The sequence below is a fragment of the Pantherophis guttatus genome, chromosome 2 (assembly GCF_059756535.1).
Source record: "Pantherophis guttatus breed Tessera chromosome 2, ASM5975653v1, whole genome shotgun sequence".
NCBI lineage: Eukaryota > Metazoa > Chordata > Lepidosauria > Squamata > Colubridae > Pantherophis > Pantherophis guttatus.
The window spans coordinates 475,079-495,220 of record NC_142064.1 but is presented as its reverse complement, the minus strand read 5'-3'; the positions used below and the strand labels follow the sequence as shown (position 1 = coordinate 495,220).

The following is a 20,142-nucleotide window of genomic DNA, read 5'->3' as shown; positions in this document are numbered from 1 at the left end:
TATTGCCGAAATTTGACCACGTAGGATTTCCACTTGTCCTTCCCTGGGCGGAATGGAGCAAAGGCTGGCAAAGTGACTTCAGCGGATGCCATGCCTTCGGAATGCCTACTGTGGTTTCAGGTGCCGGAGTCTTGGTCTTGTTGGCTTTGGCGCCACGAGGTTCGTCGCTTGGTTCTAGTCCTTCGTCGCCAGTGTTAGATCGGCGCAGGAAATGGAAGACGCGACCAGCCCGTTACATTAGTAACTTTATTTAGAAACAGAAACAAGACTGGCTGCGCGCTGCCGGAGCTCTCCTTATATTCGCTCCGGCAGTCGCACCGCCCCTGACAGTGATTCAAACTTTCCCGCCCGATGGCTGGCAGCCAATCCGGGCGGATGCCCTTATAAGGACATAACACACTTCATGTCCTGGAGCTGCTCAGAAGAGTAGGGGGCGGCCTGGGACTGGCAGGTGAGGATCGGTCACTCAGAGCAACCCTGCCTAGTGCCCTGCCTAACTCTGCATTCCAGAGGTTGAGGGTGTTCATCAAAGCTGTCCGCCTGGGTTGCTAGGAAACTCCCTGGGCACCACCTGGGCACATCTAGATACATGGGATGCCTGGCAGCTGAATCACTCTCCTCTCTGCAGGGCTGGTGGCTCCTTAATTCGCCTGGTTGTGAACCAGCAATCTATCATGGCAAGGAATGTCCCAGCAGTCTCATCTGCTCCCAGGTCAAGACGGACAAGCGAATGCTTCTGGTGCTCCTTTGCTGTCTCAAACCCCAGAAAGGGGGCTAACTTTGATCTCCTCGGGGCCTTTGGAGATAGGCACCCCCTGCCCATAATCCACTGTGCTGACTGAGGTCATGTAACCTCACCTGGGATTTGTCTGAGCCTGTGGAAACCAAGGGGGCGGATAACATCCGTCTGTGGCGTGAACATCTCTCCCTGAGGTTGAGATCCACATCTCTCTGGGCTGGATTTGAGAGGGGATGGGAACAAGACCGGTCCCTCTGGAGGATGAGCTTTTCTGGGATTTTCTGAATCCATCAGCCAGGACCATCTGTAGGGATTGGTACCAATTTAGGGTGGCTCAATTCTACTCAATCGCTCAGGGAGGAGTAAGTTGGTCTTTGAGGTTCCCACAAGGGGATCGTATGGTCGACGCTGGGTTGATCTGCTTTGTTCCCAGTGTTTTGAAATCTTCATTTTGTCTCAGAGCTCTGGCCAAGCAGTTAAATGAAAAAATAGTACAAAATAAAGACATAAAAATGAGGGCAAGAGCCTCCTTGCTCCCACTCCAGGAGGCAGAGACATTTCCACGATTTCCCATCAACACACCTGGAGAGGAGCGTTCCACAGATGACCAAATACACCTGCTCCACTCCTGGAGTCACCGGGGCAGCTGTGCGGAAGAACCATATGCAGAAGCAGCTTTGCTCTGCCTCCAACATCTGGGGGGGAAAGCAAGGATGCAGCCTGCCCGGCTGCTCCATTAACGAGGCAGCAGCCGGGCAGATGTTGCGGTCCTTATGGAAGGGGTGCCCGGTAAACGCGGAGACTTTCCGAAGGGGCGGGGTCCTTCCTCAGACAAGCCGTTTTCCGGCTCCTCGGCGGATCAGGGCGGCTCTCCAGATGCGCTGGGCTCCGGTCCCGAGCGCCGCAGCCAGATGTCCCCCACCTCCCGGGTTTCCCTCCGGCTGCAGCCTCCTCGGGCTTCGGACGGCGCTCGGCCACGGCCCAAGGATGGGGCGCCGCCGGACGGGCGCGGACCGCGGAGAGGGCAGGGCGGGCGCAGGCTGAGCCGTGGCCGCGCCTCCCGGCCGCCGAGCGCTGTCAGATGCCGCCGCGCTTCGCTCCAGCCGCGGCAACCGAGGAGTTAAGAGTCGCTCCGCCCGCCGCGGCTCCGCCTCCGACGGGCGGCCGCTGGCGGGCCGCAGCGCAGCCGAGCTCTCCGGAGGCCGAAGCCCGCGGCGTCCGGGGGCGCAGCGAAGCCCTCCCGCGCCCCCGCCCGCCCGCCCCCCGCGCATGGCCTTGGGGCGCTCCGGGCATGGAGCGGGAGAAGCTGCCGCGGCGGCCCGGGCTTTCCCTGCGGCTGGACGAGGCCGAGGGGGAGGCGGCGGGCCCGGGGGGCTGGCAGGCGGGCGGGCGGCTGCGGCCTTCCTCCTACCGGGCGCTGCGCAGCGCCGTCTCCACTCTGGCGCGCCTCGACGACTTCTACTGCGAGAAGATCGGCGCCGGCTTCTTCTCCGAGGTCTTCAAGGTGAGCCCCGCGCGCCGCCGCCCGCTGCCCCGCCCGGCCGGGGTCGGGCTCCTCTCCGCCGCCCCCTCCCCGGGGCCCCGAGGAAGGCTGGCCGCTGTTTGCTGCCGGGAGGCTCCGGGCTCTGGAAGGAGCTGCGGGGGGGCCGCCAAGTCCCTTCCTTTACTCAGACCCCCCGCGTTCCGACCGGGGCAGCTCTCGGCCGCCGGCTGCTTCCTCCGGGCTGCGGCCTGGCCCGGGGCTGACAGCGGGGTCCCTGGTGGCCCCGGAAGGACCCCGCGGCCGGCAGCCTCGGCTGAAGCCCCAGTTGGCTCTGCAGGTCAAGAGCCGCGGCCGGACCGACCCAGTCCTGGAGGAGGCTTAATATGTGGCGGTGGCCTTAGGAGGGTTCCTGGCCCAGCAGCCAGAGGCTTCGGCAGTTTCCTCCTGCTGCGGAGGCCTTCCTTGTTAGGACTGATAGATGGGCAGAGCTGTGGAGCCTTGGGAAGTCCGGCAGGTTCTCTGGCTGTGGGGCCCCGCTGCTGCTCTCCTCCTCCTCCTCCTCCCCCTCCTCCTCCAGGGCAGGTCATGTTGGAGGGGGCTTGGGGGCAAATGCCTTCAACCTCCCCCTGGCCTTGGTTGGGGGCCACCAAGTGGCAAAGAGCTGCCATGCTCCCCTTCAGCCCAGGAGCCCTAAACTGGGCCGGCTGCCAGGAAACGGCTCTCCCCTGGTCTTACCAAGAACCTCTGTGCCCCCCAAGAAGGGGGCTGGATTCTGACATTCTTGTTTTCCCCGTTTGTGCTCAGGCTGGACAGATGGCCTCAGTGTCAGCTTACCCTTAGTGTTGATGTAACCCTGTGCCCCTCTGGCCCTTTGCCAGCTGCCTGGTCCTCTGTCCACGTGCAGAGTTAACAAGAGGGATCTGCAGCCCAAGACAGCTGCTTAACATCTTGGCAGAGGCAAAACCTTGGCTTGCAGCCAGCAGCGGGCAAATTGCCTGCTGTGGTCAGCCAGCAAAGACCTCTTGCCTCAACCAAAGGCACCCTGGACAGGGCTTGCAGTGTTCTGGGATGGGGTCTGCTGAAGCCCCTGGTTTGGAGGGTTACCCTGTGGGGCAAGGATGACTCCAGTGATCAGACCAGTTTCCAGCTGCAAGAGGCACAGGACGGCTGTGAACCTGGCAGAGTCTGTGGTGCCAGAAAGGGGGGGGGGAGGCTTTTCCTTAGATTGACTGAGCTGAATGAAGGGGAGGCTGGGGGCCCAGGCCCTCTCTGCTGCTGGGGGAGGGGCCAGTAGTCCCAGGGCAGGCTGTGGCTCGGCCAGTTGGGCCGGGAAAAGTCTGATCTCCAGGCAGCTTCTTCTCTTTGGGACGGGTGCACAGAGGGCCTCGCTTGGCTGGCCAGCCCTTCCAACTCTCCCAGGAGGGGAGCCAGCTCTGCTCTGGAGGGTGTCCCCCAGCTCAGGCAAAGAGGCTGGCCCAAGATGGAAGCATTTCTGGCTGTGACAGGGAGGGTACTGGTGGGGAAGGGAAGGGGTCACCTGGCCTCTTTGATCAGGCAGAGGAAGCTTTGTGGGGCCAGGAGGCTTTGGGCACTTATGGTTGGGGGGTGGGGTGGGGTCTTCTCCAAAGAATCGGTTTCTGTGGAGGTTTGGCTCACCTTGATTCTCTGAGTTCCCTGGAGAGAAGTGCCACCTGCTGGCTCCAGGGAGAAGTGCACCCAAGGGGTCCAGATGGTCTGGACTGGCTCTCCCAGGGCCCCTCCCTTAAGATGTTGCTGCCCCTCTGGTTGGCATGCCCCAGCTCCCCTGGATTCAGTGGGGTCCCGCCTGGGACCAGAAAGTGGCCCTTCTCTCACCATCTCCCCAGAGGCCCCCTCATCTATTTTGTTGACAAAGTCTTTCCCTAGGCTGTGTGAGGGGGGGGGTGTCTTTTAGGATGTTTTATATCCGAGCTGAGTCTTTCTTCAGAACTGCCTGCTGCTCTTTTCCATTACTTTGGCTTCTGCTCTTTTAGCATTGTGAGCCCCGCAAAGGCTTCGTGTTGGCTGGGCTCTGCACTGGGTAGGCAGATGGGTGGGTGACACTCCTGGGTGGGGTGGCAGCTCTGTTCTCCTGGCCAGCAGGGAGCAGTGCAGGGAGGGTGGTGGTGGTTCAGCAGCAAGGGGGTGTGTGTGTTCCATCTCCCTCTGGAACGAGCCTTTCCGAATCCTCCCCCAGCCTGGATCTGGGTGGCTTTTCAGAGCTGCTGCTTTGGTGGGGGGGGGGGGGGCTCCCCATTCTTCCTCTGGGGCCAGCTTCATTTGGGCAGCCCCTCTCCTGCACCCAGATGGGGAGGTCGGTTTGGCTGCTCTGCCGGGTCCTCCCTGGGTCTCCTTCCTTGCAAGGGCCCCGTTGGCCCCTTTGCCTGGCCCGGCTGGCCGCTGTTGCTAGGAGACGCCTTGCTGGCCCCCCTGCTGGGTCATGGGCCCCCAAGTGGCCGCTGCTGAACTCAGGGGACCCAGTGCGCTTGGTTTGCTCTTTCGAGGCAGCTAGCTTGGGTTCACACAACTTGCGTTTATCCGTCCAGGCCCAGTGGCTGGACTGCTGCAGGCGCTGAGCTCGGTTGGGGAGGGTCCCGGTTAGTTTTTCGTCTGGTGTTGATGCCCCCTGCTTGGTGTGCATTCCAGTTTCTTTGGTTAGTTTCTAGTTTAGGGTAATGTGTGAATCGGAAGCTGGATTAATGCTCAGGAACCCAAGTTGGGTATGTTGTATGCAATCTGTCCTGGGAGCTGTGTCAGGGTGCCAGGCCAGCCTGAAACCCGCTAATACTCTGCTCCCATCGAGCAGTTGCCGGAGTTTGGCAGCCTCTGGTGCTTGTCCCGGAGACGCACCTGCTGAGGCGTGGGGGTCAGAGGTGTGCTCATCCTGGAGACTCACCTGCAACCTGCGTGGGGTGAGAGGCATGGCTGCCCCACTCTGGCTCTGACTGTGGCCCTCAGGGCCAAAGCCTTGCAGGATTAGCTGCGGAAGAGGCTTTCCTTGGAGGAGCGGCTTAGGGGGAGGTTATCTGTCAAGACAGTTTGCTCCATGGAGGGGCCGTGCCTTTGAATGGGAGGGGTTGCAGTCTCCTGGCAGGAAATCCAGTCCTGCAATTTGGGGGGGGGGCTCTCCCTAGTGCCAGCATTGGGGGTATCAGGGCAGGTGCTGAGGCTATGCCAGCCCCTCAAGCGTGGAAGTTGAGTAGGAAAAGGTGGGGGCTGCCCCAGACTCTTAGTTTAGGATGTGGGTTCTGTGCGCAGCTTGCCCAGGGCAAGCCTGGAGTCTGAGCTGTGTGTGTGTATATGTGTGTCTGTATGTGTTGTGTGCAGGCTGAGAGAGGCGTCAAGCAGGGAGAGGTCTGGCTTGGCGCCCTGGACTGACTCATGGGCTGGCTGGCAGCTCCACTCCCTGGGACCTGGCCCCTGGGCAGCCGTGGGGGCAGGGGGGCTGGAGGGAGGGCCGGGTTAGGCCCTTGGGGAGCGGGGGGGGGGGCTCCGTGTGTGTGAGGGGGGGGAGCCATGGCTGCGTTCCAGCTGACTGCCTTGGAGGTGGGCGAGTGGCCCTTATGGAGCTCAGCACTAAGAATGTTCTGGGATTCTAGGCCAGCTGCCAGAGTGGGCACTGCATGTGGGCATGGCCGGATGGCTGGGAAGAGCTGCTGTCCTGCCTGCCTTTTACAGGGGCCACCCTGGCACTCCCTTCGCCAGCCCAGTCTGTGAAGTGCTGAGGCGGTGCCAAAGCAATTGGCGCCCGGGGTCTCTGTGCTGGGAGGGGAGCTGGCGCACCTTCAGCTCCTGAGGTTGGCTGGCGCAGGGGTAGCAGAGGGGCTCTGGACTGCCCGGCTAGGGCTTTGCCTTCTGGGATGCTTGAGCAGTGACTGGGGTGGGAGGGGCTCCTCAGGTCTAGGAGGAAGGGGCTTTGCCTGGAGCAGCGGAGGGCCCTGAGGCTGACAGAGGGCGCCATCACTGAGCTTTGGGGCTGGGGCCACGCCAGGCCTGCCTCCCCCCCTCCGTTTTCAAGCGCACAACATCTGAGCAGACCAAGCAGGCTGGAGTCTCTCCACGTACCTGCGTCACCTATGCCAAGCTGAGCATACAGTGTGAAGGCTGTTGTGCGGATAGTAAAAGTGAGATGGGGCGTTTCGGAGGCTTGGAACAGGGCAGTGGGGGTGGGGAGAAGAAGAGGCGGCCAGGGTGGTCTCTTGGAAGGGAGGCTCTGGTGTGTCCAGAGGTCCGAGCCCCATTGTCTTCCTGGGACTGGCTCTGCCCCAGCACACTCGGGGGGGGGGCTGCAGCAGTGCCCGTGCTGGGCCAGAAGCCAGGGGTCACTTCGAGGCAGCAGGGATGCCTTGTGGGGGATCATGGGGCAGCCTTCCAGAAAGCATTCTTGCTTTTGCTCAGAAAAATGCCAACCGGGTTTTATTTTATGCTCCCTTTCGCCGTGGCAAATGAACGGGCGAAGGCTGCGGTCTGCCAGCCCTTGTGGAGCTCTCACCCTGCAGGAAGAGAACCATCCTTGGGGGGGGGGGAGTCGCTGACCATTGCAGTTCACAGCCTGTCCGGCTTCTCTGGGAGGGAAGCTCTCCTGATCGCTCTTCCTCCCTGGTGCAGCTGCTGGGCCCCCCGGAGTCCTGCTGGGGCCCCTGATGGGACCAGGTGCCCCAGAGAGGTCAGGGGACATTTGGCTGTCCTGCGGATGGCCTGGCTGTTGTGCTGCCACTCACAGGTCCTGCCAGCCTGCATGGCACCAAAGGGCGGCTGTGGTGGGGCTGCGTCTTCCCGACTGCTCTCCGCCCAAGGGGTCCCCCACCCTCCATGGCATCTGCCTGTTTCCTTCCTTCTCCCTGCAGCTGGAGGCCGGACTCTCAACGTGACATGGGACAGGCCTGAAGCCCATGTTGACCGCCCCAAAGGCCCAGGGGGTCCGGTTGCCTCTCTTGGCCTCAAAACTGCCCGTGTTCCCTTTGGCTTCTCCCCCCTGCAGCAGGCAGCGTCTCTGCCCTGGACAGGTAATCCAGCTTGGCTGCTGCCCTTGACCTCCCACCACCACAGTTTGGTGGCATCTTTGACCGGCTCCATCCAAAGTGACCCCACTTGTGGTTCTGGTTGGGAGCTGCAGCTGGTCCTCGTCCGCTCAGCTCTGTCGGAGGGTCCCAGAATTGCCATTCCTGGACATGGAGGACCCTTCAGGCCAGGCTCCAAGCCCCAGGTGAGGGCCACTGCCGCCTTCTCAGATGGAGCTGCCTTGGGCCTCTCCCCGGCCCCACCGCAATCAGCCCCACAGGAGCCCTGCTTGACCCACGTCTCAGATCAGGGACTGGGCTGCTTGCCTGCAGTCTCCTGGGGATGCCCCCACAGAGGGCACGGAGGCGCTTCGGCCACAGCTGGTTGGCTGGCCTTGGTGTGGCCTGGGAGGGAGGAGGCTGGGAAACCCAGCAGAAAACCAGTGGGAGAGATGAGGTGGGCTTTCGCCCAGAATTGGGGGGGGGGGACAATCCATGTGAATGGCTAAACCCTCCTCATTTGCTCTTAGGCAGGAATTGGCCGAGTTCACATACTCGTGGATTGAGAATAGTGTATTGTGCAAATCAGGCTTTCACTTTCCGTTGTGATGCTGTGAGGTGGCTTGGTTTGTACGATGGCAATTGCTGTGCTTCAGGGCTGAGCTGGGGTGCAGGTCCATCCTTGGCTCTCCTGCCTATCAAACGGGGCGATGGAGCTTGCCGTGGGCCCAGGCAATGAGGTGGCTCCAACTTTAAATGATCCCCAAGAAAGCGGGGGGGGGGGGCAGTCGGAGGGCTGGGCTTGCCCTCCATGGAGAAGCAGCTTCTGCCCTGGGAAGGCGACACGCGGGAGGTGCCTGCTGGCCATGCTGCCCACTTTAGTAGGGTGGCACTTCCTGGCAGGCTGTGGGTCTGGGCTGGCCTGGAGGGGTGAGGAGGAAAGGCAGCTGTCCGTCCAGCAGCCACTTTTGCTGGAGGGCCAGGAAGGGTCCCCGTGAGGAGGAGGGGCTTTCTGCTTAGAGCAGCTTTGTGGCTGGCAGGAACATTGCAGGCAGCTGCCTTCCCTCCTTCAGAGGCCCTGCCTGTATCTCCCATATGGAGCTCAGTCCCACAGGGGCAGCTCCAGGCCAGGCAGAGGACAGGGTCCACATTTGGGTGAGGTGAACTCCTCTGACCTTGGGCATCCCCTGCCAGCACAGCTCCTCCTTGGGGCAGCAGGGGCAGAGCTGTGCCAGGCTGGGCATGTGGTGGATGGAGAAGGGGCATCTAGAGCTCCTCCTTTGGCACGGAGGTTCCCTATCGCTTGCTAAGAAAAGGGGGATAGTGGGCTTCAACCCAAAAGGAAGAGTGTTGCCCCCGCACTTCACCCCCCCCCCCGAGAGTCTCTGCTTGGGCTCCTCCTGGTTGCATAACCCAGGCCCCTCCCAGAATGGAGGGGGAGCAGTCCCATCCAGGGCCAGGAGGACGGGGTGTAGGGAGCAGGCGCAGCGGAGGGAGGCCTGAGGCATGGACTAAAAAGGACAGGAATGGGCTCTGGCTGCAGAGCCCAGGAATTTAAGAGGGAGGCTCCACTGGAAGGGGGGGCAGGGGGGCAGTGAGGTGGCTGGGCCTCTCCAGGCAGCTGTTCAACAGGCCATGAGGGGCTGCAGGCTGCTCCCTGGCCCTTGGGGAGTGGGAGGGTTGCTGCTGTGGCTGGTGCAGACTCAGCTTCTGCCTGGGGTCAGTTCCCAGCCACACACAGCCCACCGTCCACAGACCTGTCTGGTTGGGCTGTGTTGGGGAAAGGCCTGACCTTCCACAGTGGGGAAACGACCCCAAAATCTATGCTCCAGGGGCTCTGTGGGTTTTTGGGGGTTCTTTTATGGTTTTATGCAAGACTGCCCAGAGTCACGTTCGGTGAGAGACGCAGCTATATAAATATGATTTATAAGTCAATACAGGGGCCCCTTTTGGCCCCCAAACCTGGCAGCAGGCTGTAGGGCTTTTACCCTCTGGGCACAGACCCTGGTGGGGGCCTGCGGAGTCTTGTGCGTGGCCACTGTGGTGCTGTGAATGGAGCCGAGGGGGAGGGCTGGTGTTGCCTTTGGCCGCCCCCAGTGGAGACTCCCGGCCCTGAAAGAGCGCAGGGGTGCCACTTGGGCAGGTGCCCCTTCACCTTGTCCTTCTGCCATTCCCCCAGCTGATGGCATTGCTGTGGGAATGGGCTTCTGAGCGTTGGCTTGCTTGGCCTCCCCACCCCCCTTTTCCTGCCCCGTTAGCCCCATGTGGGGTGGTTGAAGCTGATCCGATGCGCCCGGATTGCTGTCCTGAAGCAGAGGCCGCTGGAGGGTCAGTGAGGGAAGGGAAGGGAGTAGGGTGGCAGGCTGGTACTCTTCATGTGCCCTGGCTTTGGGCGCCTCCTGAGGCCCCTTGGCGGCCCTGCCCTGCCCTGCCCTGCTTCTCAGTCTCTGGGCAGGAATGCCACATTCCTTTGTTCTTCTTCTCTGTGAGGCTTCCGACTGATTTATGGGGCAAGGGCCATAAATCAATAAAATACAGTTGCTGCTCAGCAATTTCCAGACTGCAATTATGCTAGAATGTGAGAAGCCTATGGAACGAGGAAGATCAGGAGAAGCCATCTCGCGAGGTGGGGGGGGGTGGGGGAGATTCTTGCTTAACAGCAGGTCCCTATCCCCCCCTTCCTTCTGCTCCTCCTCTTTTGTTCCACACTTCGCACTTCCCTAACTGCCTGGGCCCTCCTCAAATGTGAATGGATGTGTCTCCCTGAATGTGAAGCCATTGGCAATTTGGGGAGGGGGCTCCAGCAAAACGGGGAGGGTGGTATGATGGCAACTTGTGTTAGGTGTGTGTGGAAACTCTTTGGCTGGACTCTTTGAGAGCAGATTTTCCAACCGTGGCACTTGAGGGGGTGTGGACTCCCAGAAGATGGGGCTGAGACCATGCTGGCTAGGGAATTCCGGGGGTCCACACCCCCTCAAGAGCCACAGTTGGTGACAGTGGACAACCTTGTCTCGTTCCTTGTTTTATTTCAATAGACTCTGTCAATTCTCCATTTATCATTACTTTTGCTGTTTGTTTGTGATATATAGCTTCTACGGCTTGAATAAATTTTCTACCAAAGCCCATCTGCTCCAGCTGTAATAACATAAATCGCCAGTTCACATTATCGAAGACTTTCTGTGCATCTAGAAATATCAAAGCCATTTGTTTTTCAGGAGGTGCCTCATAATATTCCAAATGACCTCGGGCAGCTCCAAAGCTTTGAGCCTCTTTCTGGCTACTGGCTGGTTTTGTAGCTCTGGCAGATTCAAAGCTGACACTCCTTGGTGCACTGGACTTCAGTTCCCATGAGTCCCAGTCTAGGGACAGATTGGGTGGGCATTTGAGGGCTTTGGTGCAGCATGCCGAGCTCTGCCACTCGAGGCCTTTGAGCACTGACTGCTCACAACCGAGAAGCTGCTGGAGCCTGTTCCGTAGGGTGATGTCCAGACGGGGTTTCCCCTCGGCCAGAGTGGGTGCCGAGACCCCTGCCAGAGTGACGGTCGGCTGTCCCCACAGGTGAGGCACCGTCAGTCGGGACAAGTCCTGGTGCTGAAGATGAACAAGCTGACCAGCAACCGAGGGAACATGCTGCGCGAGGTGCAGCTGATGAACCGGCTCTGCCACCCCAACATCCTCCGGTAGGGCAGGGGGGCTGGTGGGGCTCAGGCTCCCCTTGCCTGGAAGAAAGGGGCCTTCTGGGGTGGAGGGTCCAGCATATCTGGGGAGGGTCAGGCGTAAATGTTCAGGGGTCAATTGGAAGAAGGGCCGGGGGGCTCTTGGCCCCTCCTGCCGGGGTCCGCTGGTGCCCCCCCCAAATGGCTCGAGAACCCCACCTAAAGCTTCTCAGGCGCAGAGCACCTCCTGGGGGGCGATGAGCATCAGGGGCGGGTTTCAAAATCCTTCGTTACCGGTTTGCTCGTGGGCACACGTGTGCTTGCGCATGTGCGACACTTCTGCACATGCGCAGAAGCATCCGGGCGGAGCCTCCCTCCGCCACCGCTACCAGTGCGCCCGATCCGGGGCTAACTGGTAGCAACCCACCACTGGTGAGCATGGTGCCCAGTGCAGAGCAGGGGGTGGCCCAACTCCTTTTTTCCCAGGAGTGCTGGGGACAGAGGGAAGCCACGGGGGGGCATCTGTGGGGCCCTAGGCAGGGGTCTTGCTGCTGACGGCTGCTCTCTTCTTCCTCTGCCAGGTTCATGGGGGTCTGCGTTCACCAAGGCCAGCTGCATGCGCTGACAGAGGTGAGTGTTGGGGGGGCGGGCGTCAAGAACCTGCCAGGGACCTGGCTGTTCCGGGGGACAAAGGGCCCCACAACTTGCTCTTCTTTCTCTCCCTGCAGTATATCAATGGGGGCAACCTGGAGCAGCTGCTCGACAGCCCCACCCCACTCCCCTGGCCTGTCCGCCTCAAGCTGGCCCTGGACATTGCCCGGGGGCTCTGCTACCTGCACAGCAAGGGCATCTTTCACCGGGACCTGACCTCCAAGGTGGGGGGGCTGTGCTGCACCCCACCCCCACCTGTGCCTCAAAGTGGGCAGAGGATTTGGAGGGGGGGAATCCCCGACTGGATCCGGGTTGAGCGGTGGGGCAGCTTGACACCAAGGGTTGCGCTGATTGGGGGAGGGGGGCTCTGAAGGGCTTCCCTGGAAAGGAGCAGCTCCTGCCGTGGGGTCTCCCACCTTTCTAGCACCCAGAGAAGGGGAAGCAGAGTCTCTTGGCACTCTGAAAAGCCTTTGCTCTGGTGCCCCCCCAAGCCCTCTCCTTAGTTCCTGGGGGGGGGGGGTGGTCAGAGATGCCCCATCCTGGGAGCTGCCTTTTACTTGGAATGGCCTCTCAAATGGACCTCTCCCCCCCAGAACTGCCTGGTCAGGTGTGAGGACAATGGCTACACAGCCGTGGTGGCCGACTTTGGCCTGGCAGAGAAGATCCCCACCTACAGGTGAGCTAGGATGTTGCTACTTCTGTTGACTCCCCGCCCCTCCCCCCCCCCACGATCCTGCCTTGACACAGCCTCTCCTCCTCCTTGCAGTGAGGGGGGTGAGAAGGAGCCCCTGGCTGTGGTGGGCTCTCCGTACTGGATGGCCCCCGAGGTCCTGCATGGGGAGCTGTATAACGAGAAGGTGAGCCCCACAAGAAGGAGTAACAATGGGAAGGAGACCATGGGAGGGGGGGAGGGAAGGACAAGGGCATCTGCTTGCCCCCTCCCTGGCCCAGCTCTCCCTGGGCCCCCAGGCCCACGTCTGCCCCCAGGCCCTCCGAGACCACCCCACTGTGTCCCCTGCAGGCGGACGTCTTTGCCTATGGCATCATCCTCTGTGAGATCATCGCACGGGTGCCAGCCGACCCCGACTACCTGCCTCGCACTGAGGTAAGCCCCCCACTCACATCCCTCTGCAGCAAGAGGGGAGGCTGCTGGGCCGCTCGGGGAGAGCTTAAAGCGAGGACTCTGATGCACAAAGCGGGCAGGGGGGTTGGCTTCCTCCGGGCAAGAAGAGCTCAAAGGGGGCTGGAGGGCACGGAAGGGAGGGGGCTGAGCTCTAAGGGGGATCCTTTCTCCGGTCAGTCCCTGACTGCTTTGCGAGTCCCTGGCAGTGATCAGATTTCAAGGAGAGGGTGGGGTCTTCTACCTGGCTGCTACTCAGAGGCCTTTTCCTGCCGCAGCTGCTTGCTTGTGTGCCAGGCCGTATCCTGGAGGCCTCTTGACCCCGTCCCCCTGGCATCGGGGCAGGGTCCTGTGGGGCAGGTGGGGTAAGGCTGAACTCTCTGGGGGAGCATCTTCCATTTGGGAGCTCCAGCCGGTACATGTTGCTGCCAGCCTGTTTGCAGCATAAGAGCCGGGGGTCTGTGCCCTCCCTGCAGACCCCCAAACCGAGGGGAGCCACCAACGGCCTCCCAGGAAGCTCTGTGTATGGGGGGGGGACTGGAGTGGGAGAGGCTTTTCCTCTTGAGGTCTCCTCTTGAATTGGGGGGGGGGAATGTGACTGAAATGGGGTGAGGCCAGGCAGCGTGGCCGCCGGCTCCCTGGTCCTGCTTCCCAAAGAGTATCTTTTGGGGGGAGGCTTCTTCCTCATCCCCTCCCTTCCTTCACCCTTCCTCTCCTCAGGACTTTGGCCTTGATGTGGCTGCATTCTGCAACCTGGTGGGAGCCGACTGTCCGCCGACTTTTCTCCATCTGGCCTTCCACTCCTGCAAGGTGGGTCTTGGCGCCACCTCCCCCCAAAGAAGGGGGGACGGGCTGGAACCAGGGTAGGAGAAGAGCCCCGGAAGGGGGCCCTCATGCCCAGCAGCTCCCTTACAAAGCTGCCCATTTGGCAGAGCGCTGGGCATCCCCATTTGGGCTGCTGTTTTATCGTCCGGGGCCAAAGCAACCAGGCAGCCTGTCTTCCTGAATTCTGCTGGGGACGGGGGGGTTTGGGGGCTGCTCAATTGCAGAGAGCAGGCTGAGTTGGATGGGGGCAGGGCCTCTGGGGGGGGGGTGTTCCTGAGGGGGGGAGGCCATTCTGCTCCACCAGAAAAGGCCGGCTAGTGAGCTGGTGCTAAAGGCGACCATGGAGACACCATGCAGAGGCTGCTTGCCCACCACCATAAATTGGGCCTGCCGCTTCCCGCTTGACCCAAAAGAGATGAGCTGCCCCATGTGCTCCCTTCTCCTGCCCCCAGATGGAGCCCACTGCCCGGCCCTCCTTCCTGGAGATCGTCCAGCGCCTGGAGGCCATGCTGCTGACGGCGGGAGACCCCGGCCTGGCCCTGCCGAATGACGACAGGACAGCCCTCCCGGCCAACTCGGCAGCCGCGCTGAACGGTAGCCTCTCTCAGGAGAGGGAGGGGGGTGGGCAAGAGGCGAGGAGGTTGCCCCCCCCCCCCAGAAGTATGGATTGCATGGTTGGGGTTTTTTTTCCCATTGGAGATTAAAGGAACCGTCCTGGGTGCTGGGAAGGGGCGAAGTTGGGCAGGACAGAAATGGGCAGCCTTGGAAGGTATCGCAAGCTTGGCTTGAGTTGGGGGCAGAGGAGGGCTTTTCTCCTGGGCCTTTGAGCCGGGGGGGGGGGGGAGGAATGTGCACGAATTTCCGCGTATGCCAGGGCAGTTTCCTTCCCAGCCTTTTGGAACAGCTGCAGCTGAGCTGTTTGCTGGTCTAGATTCGGCTTTTGCAGTGCTCAGGGCATTCTGAGATGCCTCTAACATGCCTCCCCTTCCTTTTGCATCCAGGTCAAGTGGCCAAGCAGCTCTCCTTCCCCAACACAGCCTCCGGCCTGCTTGGCCAGCAGCTCTTGACCCCAGAGCATCCCCTCTCTCGCAGCCAGTCAGACATATTCTGCCCTCGATCGCCCACCGTGCCCCGTGCCCACGACACTCCGCAGCGCGTCAACCCCTTTTCACAGCGCCAGGACCTCAAGGGGGGCAGAATCAAGCTCTTCGACACACCCAGCAAGTCCTTGATCTCCCTGACCTTCAACCTGCCACCCCCCTCGCCTCTTCCACCCGGCACCCCCATCACGCCGGAGCCCGCCGTGGAGATGCAGTGCAACTTTGCAGAGCCCGTAGCCATCGTGCGCAGGTGTCGTTCGCTGCCGGCCTCCCCAGAGCTGCCTCGCCGGGAACAGCCGCCCCACAGCCCCCTCTTGGCCCTGAACCGCACTCTCCCAGAGCCTCCCGGTTCCCCTGCCGGCGAGCAAATGGATTGCAGCCCGGACAGCCCGGCCCCAGCGCCTGCCGGCCCGGCACCCCCATTGACCAACGGCAGCTTCATCAGCACAGCCGTGTCGGCGGCCCGGCCGTGGTCCCCCAACGGACTCCTCCTGAACAATAACAGCAAGCAGCACGGCTGGGGTGGCAGCTTCTCGGAGCTGAGCGTGCCACCCACGGTGGAGGGAGCGCAGACGGAGCGCCCGGGCACGACGCTGCCCCTGAGCCCCTCCAGCAGCAGCTGTGTGATGGAGCAGGATGAGGTGCTGGCCTGCCCCGCCTGCTGCCTGGGGCCCTTCAGCTTCAGCTTTGCTTCCGTCTGCCACCGGCCGGCCGCCAGCACCCCCCGCTACCAGAATCTGAACTGCGAGGCCAAGAGCCTGCAGTGCTCGGAGAGGCACCCCCAGCACTGCAAGGGCCTGGCACCAGGCCTGGCAGAGCCCAGCCTCAAGTTGCCGGAAGCCCAGTCCTGAGGCTGGCCCTGCGGTCGAGGAGCACTTCAAGTCCCCCTGGACGTCCTGGCTGCCCTTCAGAGCTCCATGGGCCGAGGAGCGGCACTGCACCCTTGGGGCAGGGTGGTACGATGTTGCAGGGAGGGCTGCCAAGCCCATTGGGAGGCAGGAGGGAGCCGTCCAGTCCCCAGCCCGGTCTCTGTGCGATAAGGGGCTGCTGCTTTCTGCCCTCCCCTGCCTGGCCCCGTTGCAGTCCTGAGGGGTGAGCCCTTGGCTCCCCAACCTCTTGACCATGGGTGGGTGCACAGAAGTAGAATGGCAGGAAGATGCAGGGCTGGGGTGAAGAATTCGAGCAGTGAGGTTGGCAAGGGAAGGCCCAGTTCCTTCTGCCAACGGGGGGGAACTGGCACGCACTGGGCACAGGGCCGTGGGGTGTGTCGGAGGGATGGGGCAGGGAGATGAGATAAATTCCTGACCCATCCCCTCCTCTCCTCTCCTGCCCTGCACAGAGTTGGCCCGCTGTGGGTCAGTCTGGCGTCTTGGCCCCTCTCTTTTTGGCACCAGTGGAGAGGAGAAGGCAGCTGCATTTTTAATAATACTTGGAAATACTTGTTAATATATTCAGCTTATTTAATGTGTTGAAAAAAATAAAACCTGATGACAGTCCCTCCTGTCCTGGCCTGAGTGATCTTTGCTGAGAAGACGAGAATTGGGGAACCCCGTCTCGGGACTGGCAAATTGGCTCTGTCCCAAAGCTCATCAAGGGCTGCTTTTGCCTGGATTCTCTGGGTGGAAAATGGCTCCAGAAAACCCAAAATGGAGGGAGCTACAACATGGAATAGTTGACTCCAAAGAAGGAAACTCTGCTTTATTTTGTGTGATGAGCAACTTGTGGAGTGGGGGACACAAACACCTAAAGGGGAACAAAGAATGAAAAGGAATGATATTGTGGGAAAATATCTGGAATACGATAAGCATATATACATGTGAACGATTTAATGCACTGTGCTGATTATTTTCTGATAATATTTTCAAATGCATTAATGAAAAAAAACACAGAAAACTTGAGTATATTTTAGGGAGAAGTCAGAATACCTCCCCTGCCCTTTCCTTTATCCTCCCAGATGACGGATGAGGGAACTTCAAACAAACTGAAATTCAGTGTAGAGAAAAGTAAGGTCTTACAATTAGGCAAGAAAAACAAAAAGTACACATATAGATTGGGAGAAACCAGGCTTAATAGCAGTAACTCTGAGAGGGATCTTAGTGGACAACCAATTAAATATGAGCCAGTCGTGTGCAGCAGCAGCCAAAAAAGCCAATGCAATCCTACATTGCATTAACAGAGGGATAGAATCAAGATCACATGAAGTGTTAATGCCACTCTAGAAAGCCTTAGTAAGGCCACACCTGGAATCCTGCATCCAGTTTTGGTCACCACACTATAAAAAACATGTTGAGACTTTAGAAAGAGTGCAGAGAAGAGCAACCAGGATGATGAGGGGACTGGAGACTAAAACATGTGATGAACAGTTGCAGGAACTGGGCCTGGCTAGTCTAGTGTAGAGAAGGACCAGGGGAGGCAGGAGAGCATCTTCCAATATTTGAGGGGCTGCCACAGAGAGGAGGGGGGTCAAGCTGTTTTCCAAGGCACCCGAAGGCCAGACAAGGAATAATGGATGGAAACTGATCAAGGAGAGATTCAACCTGGAAATAAGGAGAAATTTCCTGAGAGTGAGTACAATCAATCAATCGTGGAACAGAAGTTGCCTTCAGAGGTTGTGGGAGCTTCATCACTGGAGGCTTTCAAGACGAAACTGGACTGCCTTCTATCAAAAATGGTGCATGGTCCCTTCCAGCTCTATAATATGTATGTATCTGTATCTAACTTGTCTCCATCATCAGTGCAGAATCCAGCCTTGATAGCCCGAAGAAGACCCCCACCCTACAGAGGCTGTGGCTGGGGGGCTTCTCGGGGCCAAAGGACCTTCCTCCTTTCCCTGTGGGAATGTCTGGAGGAGCCTGAAGCCAAGCATGCGGTTGATGGGAGGCCCTTTGGGGAGAGGAACCGTCTGCCTGGAAGGCCCTTCCACAAAGCAAGGCAGATACCTTGAGCGTTTGCACAAGCACAAGCGTCAGTTGTGGGTCCCACAGGAGCATGGAAGGGTGGGCCGCCGAGCCCGGGAGGCCTTTGGGTAACTCTCCCGGGATGTTGCCTTTCTCTCTAGCCCAGCTGGAAGAGAGCGGCCTGATCCAGGGTCTGCTGCTAATTCATTCAGGGCCCCCTGCCCCTTCCTCCCCTGCCTTTGCCCGCCCTAGACCCAACCCCACCCCCTCTCATTTGCTTGGCAGAGGGCAGAAGCACCATAATTTGAGGGCAGGCCCCTAGGGAGGTGCCAAAACGTTGTTTTGACTGACGGTGCATGGAAAGGAGGCCTGACCATGGTTGTCTGAGACATCATGGCTTGTTCAGCAGCATAGAAGGCAAAGGGGGGCATCCCTCTGGCGCATCTAAGGCGGTGTGCTTCCTCCTATGCTCGGTTGGGGTTGTTGGGAGCACATGAGATGAAACAAGCTGCCGGCCCTGCGAACGGCCTCACTCTGTGTGTTGTTGTGAAACAAGACCAAACAAGGCCAGGAAATCACGGCTGGTGAAGGAAGAAGAAGGGTGACCCAGAACAAGGATAATTGAAGATGGTTTGGTGAGAGAGGGAGAACCAGCAAGAATTTAAATTGTAAAGTAAACCTGCTAGGGAAAGAGGGGTGAACTACGGGCCCGGCGGGGATCCATCTTGTTGTTCGGTGTTTTTATTAAGGGCCTGGATCAGGAGGGGACTCATGGGCTGCATTTCAAACTGGCCTGTGATCCAAAAGAGGGAGGGATGGTCCACCCAGGGAGACTGAACAAGCCTGCGATCCGGTCGGGGCTTTTGCTGGCTGCCAGGACAAAATGTGCTTCCACAGGGGAAAATTAAGGGGGAGCCAACAGGGCACATTGGGGGAGCAGCCACGGCAGTAATGGGTTGCTACCCGGATCGGGCGAACCGATGGCGGCAGCCGGAGGCTCCACCCACCCAGATGTTGCGCACGAGCGCCCACAGCGAACCAGTAGCTACGGGTTTTGAAACCCACCCCTGAGCCACAGCTTGGGAAAATGACAGCAGGGAAGCCCTTGGGATGTGTTAGGCGTTTTGTGCCAGCCATGGCAGTCTCTTCAAAGGCCACCAGATGGGAGCAAAGAGGCACCTTTGATCCCACTGGTGGGTCAAGGGGCTCCAGCCCCTGCAGCCCCATTGGGGAAAGTTAATGGCCCTCCGGCCCCCTCACACACCTTGTAAGGGAGGGGCCAGGGACCCCTATAAGAACCCCTGCACAGGGGCTGCTTCCCCCCTTTTTGCTTTTTGCCTTTTCCCTTTTTCCCTGCTCTTGTTCTAGTCTCCTATGGGACTGACCCATGGGCTCAATCCAGGCATGGATGCCTCCATGCCTGGGAACTTATTTTACTCTACTTTTACTTCTAAATAAAGACTTAATTTGATTGCATCCTTGCGTGCTGACCTTTTCTGGGAAGCGCCCTCAACGAACCATCGTTCTTCGTGAGATCCCTCACAGGATGGTCCCTGGTAAGAAAGGTGGGGGCGGGGGTGTGAGCCTGCTGTTCGAAGGCCTAGCAGAGTTTTTGGCTGCATTTAAGAGTCATGCGAGGTCCTCGCAGTATCTGCTCTTTCGGCTCTGGTGAGGCCACATCTGGAGGACGGTGTCCGGGCACTTCCCTTTCAGAGGTGCTGAGGGAGGTGACAAAGATCTTACAAGAACCTGTGAGGACAAGCTGAAGAACCAGGATGTCCAGTTTGGGGGGGAAACCAAAGACTGGAAGGAACCATGATACCAGGGTTCAGGTACATTAAAAGGTGATCTGGCACTACCGTATTTTCAGTTGTCACAGAACATGGGACCAGATCTGTGCCTCGGTGGAAGAGCCCACCTAGGGAGGCTGTGGGCTCTCCAAAAGAGGTTAGCCGGCCAGGTCTTGGAGGCGGTTTAATTGCTTTCCCCGACAATGCAAAGAGCTGGATGAGATGATCCTTCGGATCCCTTCCAACTCTGAGGGGAGGGGAAAGAATTGAGAAAACTAGTGTTGGAACTAATGAGACCCTGAAAAGGAGGCGGGACTAGAGGAGGTTAAACCACAAGGCGGGGCGGGGCGTGCTTGTGGAAGCCAGACTGCTTTGCAGACCCATGCAGTGTGGTAACACATACAACACAGTGTAAACACATTGAGATATATTTGTATCCTCTCCTCTCCTCCCTTGTCCTCCTCTCTTCTCCCCCTCCCCACGTCCCGCCCTCCCCTCTCCTCTCCTGCCCTGCCCTCCCACTTCCCTCCCCTCTCTCCAAGGGGAATAATAAGGTATAAGGAAGAAAACTGCAAGTGAAGCAGAGGAAACCCCCCTGCCAAGCAACCGGAGGCACCGCCCTTCTCTCTCTCTCTCTTTCTCTCTCTCACCACCTTCTACTCATCCTTTTCTTTCCTCACCAGCTTTCTGAGGCTGCCCAGATTAGTAGGCAGTCACAGAAGTCCAGGAAAGAGGAGGGGAGACAGCCTCATGCCCCCTCCCCCCGCAGCCTCTGCAGCTCAGCGCCTGGGTTGCCATTACAGCACCGGCCAGACCAAACCCACTCCCACTGAAATACCTCCGGGACGGCAGCTGCTGCCCAC

At 59.6% G+C, this 20,142-nt stretch overlaps 1 protein-coding gene across 2 annotated transcripts; it reads left to right on the top strand.

Moving 5' to 3' along the window:
- The first annotated feature begins 1,930 nt into the window (after positions 1 to 1,930).
- TESK1 (testis associated actin remodelling kinase 1) lies at positions 1,931 to 16,088 on the top strand. Of its 2 annotated transcripts, none has more exons than XM_034441906.3 (10): positions 1,931 to 2,243; positions 10,799 to 10,920; positions 11,478 to 11,526; positions 11,625 to 11,771; positions 12,141 to 12,223; positions 12,314 to 12,404; positions 12,569 to 12,652; positions 13,388 to 13,477; positions 13,945 to 14,086; positions 14,494 to 16,088. In XM_034441906.3, the coding sequence occupies exons 1-10, from the start codon at positions 2,031 to 2,033 to the stop codon at positions 15,441 to 15,443; spliced, it is 1,971 nt and encodes a 656-aa protein (XP_034297797.2). In that variant the 5' UTR covers positions 1,931 to 2,030; the 3' UTR covers positions 15,444 to 16,088. The 2 variants fall into 2 exon arrangements, with proteins under 2 accessions (XP_034297797.2, XP_087741556.1); XM_087885430.1 differs by lacking the exon at positions 1,931 to 2,243 and adding an exon at positions 7,011 to 7,246.
- The last annotated feature ends 4,054 nt before the right edge of the window (positions 16,089 to 20,142 follow it).

Coding starts and splice junctions, on each gene's coding strand:
- TESK1 (XM_034441906.3), top strand. CDS start 2,031: ATGGAGCGGGAGAAGCTGCCGCGGCGGCCCGGGCTTTCCCTGCGGCTG. Junction 11,772..12,140: donor ACCGGGACCTGACCTCCAAG/GTGGGGGGGCTG, acceptor TCTCCCCCCCAG/AACTGCCTGGTCAGGTGTGA. Junction 14,087..14,493: donor CTCGGCAGCCGCGCTGAACG/GTAGCCTCTCTC, acceptor TTTTGCATCCAG/GTCAAGTGGCCAAGCAGCTC.